The sequence below is a fragment of the Phlebotomus papatasi genome, chromosome 3, assembly GCF_024763615.1.
Source record: "Phlebotomus papatasi isolate M1 chromosome 3, Ppap_2.1, whole genome shotgun sequence".
Taxonomy (NCBI): domain Eukaryota; kingdom Metazoa; phylum Arthropoda; class Insecta; order Diptera; family Psychodidae; genus Phlebotomus; species Phlebotomus papatasi.
In genome coordinates, this window is record NC_077224.1 from 88,069,304 (window position 1) to 88,077,892 (window position 8,589).

Below are 8,589 nucleotides of genomic sequence, written 5' to 3' on the forward strand. Positions count from 1 at the left end.
AGACTATTTCCTGCATTTTGAATCCAAAAATGAAAATTATTGCTCAATGAAAAATGGATTATTGTACTATTTCAGTAAAAAATGAACATGTTTTTTAGTACATGTCTGTTCTCATGTGCTTCTGCGTTATCGACTTCTCTCTGTAATGATTCCAGTCACGACTGTATGTTGGATTTAGAACACGGCGAAGTCTGTCGATCAAAAAAGTCGATAATGCAGAACCACATGAGAACAATCTTGTGCTAAAAAAAACATGGCCTAAAATATTTTACTAATATTGCGAATATTTTGCGAATATTTTGCAAATATCTTTCATAATATTGGGATACTTTATGAATACCAGGAATATCTCATGAATTATTTTGAATTTTAAGAATAATTCGAATATTTATCGAATATTCCGAATACTAAAAATATTTTGAGAATATTGAGAATTTTCCCTTGATTTCCACATGTAAACTATATCGCTTTTCCCTTGTGAAACTTTTCTCTAGATTTCCAAAATGTCCATCCTCACTTCTCCAGTTTTTTACCATTCTTTGCACATACTTTAAGTCACAATTAAGAAGACGGAAAAATGATAAAATTCGATACTTGTCACATGGTGTATAATCCCCCTCACGCGCGAGATGAGAAATCGAAGGGAGATTTTTTATCTATAAGATCCCAGAAGCTCCCAAATGCCCAGGGAATTATTTTTATACCCAAATGCCCGGAAGTGGAATAAATAATATTTTCCTCCAGTATTTTGACACACGACAATTTCTCATTTTGCCTCCAGTGATTGTCTTTGAGATTGTATTTTGAGCAAAAGGAACTCTATCTTCTCCCAGTGATTTATTCCCATCTTTCACCCAAAAGACTCCTCCAGAATTCTCGTTTGCCTTTTGATCTTCAATTGTAGAAGTCATCCAAGGATTTGAATTTCCCTCCTAGTGAGACTTTTCTTGCTATATTGTGCCGTTTTGTGGTAAAGTGTTGTCAAGGTAACAATTAGCCACATCAAAAGTTTTCTAGCACTAAAAGCAAACAGTATCAACTCTTGTGGTGCGAAATTTATCCATATCGTGAATTGTTCGAGGAATAATCTACTAGTGCTAAACACCAGGAATTCAAGCTTCAGGCACAAATGGATGGGAATCAGAGGAATTGTGTGATATTTGATCAGTCGAAGAATGAACTCTTCAAGTTGCACGATAACTACAAAACGGTTCACAGAAAAATCAAGAACGACTTCAGGATCGAAATGTGAGGAGGACTAATTTCTCAAAATTTTTACAATTAAATACTATTAATTGTTTCTGTGGTATTTTTAGAAATAAATCCGACATCACAGAAAACAGCCTCAAGGATGCCAGGCTGTTCATTGCCAGTGGACCTCAGGAAAACTTCACAGAAGATGAATTTAAAGTCCTTAAGGTAATTTATTTAAGTTTATTAAAATATATTCTTTAATTTAGATTTTTTTCACCAATTTTCGAATAAAAACGTAAATTGAAAGCTTTTTGTTAAATGTAGCTAAATTAATTGTAGTGTAAAGTGATATTGACAGCAAGATTATTAGTCGATGTAATAGCAAAATATCCGCTGATTTTTTATACTTTTATTATTTTGCTTAATTGTTGACTTCTATTTAAAATAATTGTTAGTTTAATAAAACAAAAAGAAAATGAAAAGGAGTTTTTAAACATTTTTTTTAGTACATGGCTGTTCTCTTGTGCTTCTGCATTATCGACTTTTCTTTGTGTTGGCTCCTGTCACGACGGTTCTTCCCAGCCCTCGTTGAGTTCCAAAACAGCCAAAAAGTCGTAACAGGAACCAGTACGAACGAAGCTCGATAATGCAGAAGCACTTGAGAACAGTCATGTACTAAAAATATGTTCAGAAGAAAGTTTTTGATCCTTACATTTTATAATTTTAGAGTTTCACCGTGCTATTCCAATGAAAAATGAAAAAAGTAAATCTTTCTCCTAGACATTTTTTTTGGTACATGACTGTTCTTAGGTACTTCTGTATAATCGACTTTTCTTTATGTTGCCATAAGTTCCTGTCATGACTATTTGGTGGTTTTTTTTTGCATGACAGAGTTTGAGGAATCCGAATGCAATTCGTGATTACATTCAGAGTGAACATGGTGGGCAACTTTTTCCTCTTTAGTATTAATGTGCTCTATTCTATTTTTCTCTTTCCTTTTTTGTTGTTTTCATCTTTTTTTAATTCATATTTTTCTTGATTTAACCTTCCATAAATTTGTAAAAGGGATCCACCCTATTTTGTGTGCTATCAATAAATTGAATTGAATTGAAAAACAGTCCAGCTACAACCAGGAACCAATTCAGAGAAAAGTCGATAAAGCAGAACCACATGAGAACAGCTATGTACTAAAGAATCATTCAGGATAAAGCCTTCCCTATTCATTTTTCCTTGGAATAGCACCATTATTTATCAAATAGGAAACAAATTGACCTAATTGGAATTATTTTCCAGAATTTCGTTCAAACTGGAGGCCAAGTGATGATTTTGCTGGGCGAAGGAGGAGAAACTGACTTCAATACCAATGTCAATTTTTTCCTCGAAGAATACGGAATGAGTATAAATGCAGATGTAGCCCTGAGGGCCAGCTACTACAAATTCTTTCACCCAAAGGAAGCCATCGTGTGCGAAGGAATTGGCACTCAGAGCCTCCTGAAAGTGATCCGGGAACAGAGTTCAGCTGATTGGGATCAAATTGATGAGATCATTAAGCCAGAGTTTGTGTATCCCTTCGGAGCCACTCTCAACGTTATAAATCCCTCAGTGGCTCTCCTGACCACTGGACCCGTTGTCTATCCCTTCAATCGACCAATTTGTGGCATTTTCTGCCATCAGAGTGGTGGGAAAATCCTGGCCATTGGTTCTGGACACATGTTCAATGATCGATACATTTGCGAAGAAGCCAATATGATCATCTGGGACTATATTTTTCGCCTAATGACCGAGGAGATTCCTCTGAGTCAACTTCAGCTCAACGATATAGAGGTAATTTTAAAAAAAAATCAAAATTTTCATATCTAGGGAAAAGTACTCTCGCTTCGAATGTTCATGCCTTCGAATAATGTGAATTTTCTTTAGGTTTTCCCAAGAGAATTACACATTTTTATTAAATATTAGTTAGTTTATTGTCAATTATTGATAATTGTGTGATAATTATATGCAAGTCTCTTAGGAAAAGTAAAATAAATTCACATTATTCGAAGGCATGAACGTTCGAAGAGAGAGTACTTTCCCCTATATGTTTTTCAAACGTTTTTTCAGCCGTTTTAAGAAACGCGTCTAAAACAATTTAAAAGATATGATAGGGAATAAAAATAAAACATTTAATCGACAATTATTAAGTAGTGTATTATTATGATAATTTTGTAAGTTTGGTGAACCCAAAGTAGAAAAAATTCCTGATTCTCTTTTTTCAATGTACACTGTGCAGTGATAGATAAAGAAATAATTTAAAAAAAAAATAGAAAGAACATAACAAAGACTGAAAAAAGTGATTTTTAATGTAAAATTGAAAGATGATAAAATATTAAAGGCTAGGCATATTTTGAATATAATAAACAAATTGTGCTATCTGCAAAAATTCCATACATTGCAGATAGACTTTTTATCAACGATGTCAGTTAGAACAATTGCATATTGTGCATTCTTTCAGAAAATGTTTAAATTTTAGTATAACAAATCTACTTTTCTCTAATTTCTTTGCAGTAACTGTCAGATTATTTATTATTCTTTCAATATTTGTTATATAAAATAATTCATTCGGGGTTTGTTTTTCATTGAAACATTAATAAAAAGAAAAAATTGTCTCCTGAAAAGTTGTCAAAATGCGGTTAGCACAGTTGCTGAGGCAACCGACGATATTGTAAAAAGAGGTTGGATTCAAAACTTAGAACACTAAAAACATCTTTTAGATATTTTTAAAATAAACTAAAACTTTAAAATTTTACATTCTCATGAATAAACAACGCAAGAAAATTTTGATATATTGAATTTAAAAAAAAAAGTATTTTTTTTTATAGAAAACTTTCATAGTTTTACTGGTTCTGTTTTCTTTCTTTAAATCTTCTCTTAATTGCTATGTTTTTTACGCCAAATAATTTTAAGATATATTTTGAAAACGGAATTCAATTTGAAAAAGTACAAACCGAGTTGAAAATTACTGTTAACGATTGTTAAATGTAATTTTCTCAAAAATTACGGGACTGTTCCCATTTTCGCCGCGCCAGTTTCTATTTTCGCCGCCATTTGTTCCCAACTCGCCACAAAAGCTCTCTGCTGAGCCACGCTTTAAAAACATTAATAGAAATTCAATACTCTTCTTATCCTATTTTTTAAATATAATATTTTTAGGAAGAAAAAGTACGTAAAGCCTTCCCAATGCTCTTACGTAAAAATATGGTAATTCGTATAGACACCGCTGAGAGAAATCCCAAAAAGTTAAAATAAATTCCGGATTATTTTGCCCTGCATTATTGATCCGAAATCGGTGTAAATATTACCTTTTTTAGGTGTATTATGGGTTAAAGTTACCCTTTTTCATGTTAATTTTACAGTTAAAAAGGTGTAAAATTAACAATAAAAACTGTTGATATATTTTTACACCTAAAAAGTATTAAAGTTACGAGAAAAAAAAGTTAATCGCATACCGCACACCGTTTTAATTTAGGGTTCATCATCAGATAATTTTTTCGAGAATGTCAAAAACAATTTTAAAATTTTAATTTGTTTATTTTATTTTTTATTGTTCCAAAAGTATTTAAAGTATATATTTTAAAAACGATATTTTCTTGAAAAAATTTTTTCTAATATTTTTCCCGCCAATAAAATGAAGAAGTATAATTTTTTAACGTATTAAATTATACTTTTTATAAATTTTTCTATATCAAACTCTAATATGACAAATTTTGATTTCTTTTTAATATTATTAAAATATTTATTCTTGGTAGAATTTAACAAAATTTAATAAAATTCGTTGCTCGTAACAAATAACGCAGATCTTGTTTCTCTAAAAAAAAAAATGGTTCAATTTACTTTTCATTGGAAAATGAAATATTAGTAATTTTTTTTATTATATTTTAAAAGTCTTGGAAAATTTGGTATGAATGACTAAGACTTCGGAAGTAATAAAGAGAAAGATTGTCAGAAAAATTATTCCTGGTTAACTCAGGAAATTACCATACCTGCCAGAGTGGTATTCCAATTGAAAAAGGAAACAGGAAATTTTTCTCGTAAATACTGTTTTTAGCAGTTTACTGTTCTCATTCTACATTATCGACTTTTCTTTTGTTTTGGTTCCTGTTTCGACTGTTTTCGCCTGTCCTTGTCTTGTTCTAAAATTACCAAACAGTCGCGATAGGAACCAAAACAAACAAAAGTCGATAATGCAGGCGCACTTAAGAACAGTAAAGTTCTAAAAAAATATTCATTTTTATTGGAATAGCACCATAATTCTTAAATTGGAAAAGAATCTAAAAACCATATTTTTGAAGGAGAAAATTATCACTTGGCGGGAAAGTTTTAATCCATTTTGTAATCAGACGATGCTTCTCTAAATAGAAACATATTTTAAAAGAAGCTTAAGATGGGTAAAAAATAAAATAAATTTCTTAAAGTACTTACAGCCTTTCAAGTATTATTATTATTTTATTTTATTTTATTTTGAATGTTGATAAAAGAAGAAAATCGTAGTTTTCTCAGATTACCGGACATAAATAAATCAATTTCTAAATCTATATTATTTAATTTTATTGTAAATATTAATAAGAAATATTTTCCAATTTTCCTTATCATTTTCAAAAGGTTCAATTTGCAACTAAAAAAATGTGAATAAATTCTACTTCAAAGTATATAAAAAAAAATTAATAAAATGTTCCTATTTAGAAGACTTTCCTGAGTATTTTGAATACGGAAGGAGTTAAAAATTGTTCTCACAACCTTTTCTTAATTTTTAATTTTTTTTTCACGCATAAAACGATCTAAAATTGATTAAAATCGGTGTTAAAATGCCGTCCTGTTTCTGAAACTTAAGTGAAACATGTTTCGTATAATGATGATTTGCGTTTCATGAAACTCAAATTTCAAGTCTCAACTAGTGAAACATTATCAACATGTCCTTAAAATTCTTTAATTATTTTTTTCACTAAAATAATCCCTCTAAAAATTGTAAAAAATATCCAGAAATATGTTAAACTTATCAGCAATGCCAGTTGATAAGAAATCACAGAATATTGAACAAATTGGAGCATTTTTTGCCGAATTTCTGGAGTCATTGAACTGAAACAGCTCTCTCCGAGTTTTATGCTCATGATTATTCTAATGGGTTTATCTTATTTTTGCGTGCTTCAATTGCAGATATTTGATAACACTCTCACACCCAACACTATCTACCTGGCCGATCAGCCCAAAATCTGCCTAGTGGAGGCGATAGATTGCGAGATTCCGGCGGATTTCAAGAAAATGTTCGACATGCATTTGCATTCCATCAACAATAATTCCCTGAGGGAAGTCATTTCAACCTACGAGAAGCTGGACGTTCAGTATGAATCTCTGAAGATCATCAAGCCTCAATTTGAGATCCCTTTGCCCCAGCTGCAGCTGGCAGTGTTCCCGCCAGTCTTCACGGATCTCCCGCCTCCGGCTCTTGAGCTCTTCGACCTGGACGAGGCATTTAGCACCGAGAAGGCTCAGCTGACTCAACTTACCAACAAATGCCTCCTGGCAGCCGAAGACAGGAAGGATGTGGATGAGAATGAACTGAAATACTTCATTGAGGAATGCGGAAGGATTCTCAATGTCGCTCCGCCGGAAGAGCAACTGTCCGCCCGGGAGATTCTCAACAGGATCGGCGTGAGGATCACACAGTACAAGAAACTCGACAGAGAGTGAAAACGCCCAGAAGATAGTTTTTAATCAATTTATCGGCATTTTCATTTAACATACTCGTTATTGACAGTGACTAATTTTCTCTCTTTCTCTCTCTCTGATGAAAATCTTTTGAAATACATTACTTCCCGGATGGATGAAATTATACGGGAGCCTTCTCTACTAATTTAAACCAATGTCCACATTCACAACGCTTTGGTTCCCCCTGCAAAAAAAAAGATTCCCCGGACTTTTGAAATCTTCCCGGAAAAGACAAAGAATCTTCCTTTCTCACCTGATAGACCCACATCCACTGCACGAATGTCTGATCTTCTTCACATATGCAACCTACGAGACGGGCATCGAAAGCCGATGGGATCAAATTGGGCTGATCCTTGGTGCCAGCGCCCCTTTTGAACACCCTCATGTCGAAGGGATTTTCATTGCCTGCCGCCTTTGCCAATAACTCTCGCTTTTCAATGCCTGTCGCGTGCTCCAGCGGGTCATTCATCACTGTAAAGGACAGATCGGTCATTAGTGTACATCCCTCAATGCCCATCATTCATTCCCAGAGCCCCAAAAGCCGGGAAAACCGCCCCAATTGCGCAGACTTCACAGGCAAAACATTACGTAACGTGAGAGGTTACGCTCGAGGTTATGCAGGCAATTTACCGTCCCTTCCCAAGGTATCCGGGAGCATGCAGTGCCCCAGCCGGTACACTTACTTTTGCAGAAGCGAACAGGTGTGTAGGTGACACTGCGTCGTGCTGCGGGCAGAAGAAATTTCACACAAAAGTTCGACGCCATTTTTGCAAGTTAAAGATTTTTTCCACGGACTCGCTCGCACTAAAGTGACAGAACTGACAGCGAGAATGTCACATGAAATATGGCATCCCAGCTGAACCAACATTCTCCATACCAATATTGAAAAGATATCACATACGAGTAGCGATACTATTTACTACTTCAACCCCTCTTTAACCTCTCTTCTCAGTGGTGTGCAAGAACCGTTTGAAACCCTAACAAACGTCAAATGAAACTTGTACAGTAGAGTCTCTCAAATCTGAATCTCTCAAATTCGAAAGACGTTTGGATTCAAAATGTCAATTGTGAGGTTATGTTAAAAAATTCGTATTTTGGATGAATGAAAATCATATTTATGTGCTGCTTCTTGAATGTTTTCATACATAATGATCATATAAAATGAAATGGAAGTATATTATCACTAAAGATTGTGAGAAAGTACGGGAATTTGAGTCAAGGTACAATTTAATCTCACATAAATTTCGTTAATTTCAAAAATTCGTTCGAATTTGGGAGGTGAGAAATGTCAAAAATACCCCTCGAGCGTTCGAATTTAGAAGACTCTACTGTATCATACTACCCAGCGAGCACAGTTAGCAGAAAAAATAGCATTTTTAGTATTTTTTTGCTGAATCGGTCTACTGGCCAATCAGCAGTTCTCGAACAAAAGGTGTTAAGCAAATACATGAAAATGGCACTGTTTAGCGCTCGCAGCGGATGATGGCAGAACCAAACACTGTCGATAGATGGCGCTGGAAACTATTTAGCAGATTTTCTCTTTCATTTTTTTTTCTTTTTCTCTCAAAATGAACTTGGAATTACCCCTGAAATTATTTATCAACTTGGGAGATATTATAATCACGATTTTTATTACCTATATTGTTATAGGAT

The 8,589-nt window shown here is 33.7% G+C and overlaps 2 protein-coding genes across 2 annotated transcripts; one reads left to right on the top strand and one right to left on the bottom strand.

The window, feature by feature from the left end:
- The first annotated feature begins 1,021 nt into the window (after positions 1 to 1,021).
- LOC129806241 (intraflagellar transport protein 52 homolog) lies at positions 1,022 to 6,922 on the top strand. The gene is made up of 4 exons (XM_055854681.1): positions 1,022 to 1,248; positions 1,317 to 1,419; positions 2,488 to 3,018; positions 6,385 to 6,922. The coding sequence occupies exons 1-4, from the start codon at positions 1,130 to 1,132 to the stop codon at positions 6,916 to 6,918; spliced, it is 1,287 nt and encodes a 428-aa protein (XP_055710656.1). The 5' UTR covers positions 1,022 to 1,129; the 3' UTR covers positions 6,919 to 6,922.
- A 10-nt stretch (positions 6,923 to 6,932) lies between these two features.
- On the bottom strand, positions 6,933 to 7,766 carry LOC129806242 (cytochrome c oxidase subunit 5B, mitochondrial-like). The gene is made up of 3 exons (XM_055854682.1): positions 7,620 to 7,766; positions 7,190 to 7,407; positions 6,933 to 7,120 (listed from the first exon to the last, which is right to left on the bottom strand). The coding sequence occupies exons 1-3, from the start codon at positions 7,699 to 7,701 to the stop codon at positions 7,058 to 7,060; spliced, it is 363 nt and encodes a 120-aa protein (XP_055710657.1). The 5' UTR covers positions 7,702 to 7,766; the 3' UTR covers positions 6,933 to 7,057.
- Positions 7,767 to 8,589: the final 823 nt, after the last annotated feature.

Bases quoted from the DNA above. Each gene is read 5' to 3' on its own strand.
- LOC129806241 (XM_055854681.1), top strand. From the start codon at position 1,130: ATGGATGGGAATCAGAGGAATTGTGTGATATTTGATCAGTCGAAGAAT. The intron at 1,420-2,487 runs GTAATTTATTTA...ATTATTTTCCAG, and splicing joins ATGAATTTAAAGTCCTTAAG to AATTTCGTTCAAACTGGAGG. The intron at 3,019-6,384 runs GTAATTTTAAAA...CTTCAATTGCAG, and splicing joins TTCAGCTCAACGATATAGAG to ATATTTGATAACACTCTCAC.
- LOC129806242 (XM_055854682.1), bottom strand. From the start codon at position 7,701: ATGGCGTCGAACTTTTGTGTGAAATTTCTTCTGCCCGCAGCACGACGC. The intron at 7,408-7,619 runs GTAAGTGTACCG...TGTCCTTTACAG, and splicing joins ACCTGTTCGCTTCTGCAAAA to TGATGAATGACCCGCTGGAG. The intron at 7,121-7,189 runs GTGAGAAAGGAA...TTTTTTTTGCAG, and splicing joins AGTGGATGTGGGTCTATCAG to GGGGAACCAAAGCGTTGTGA.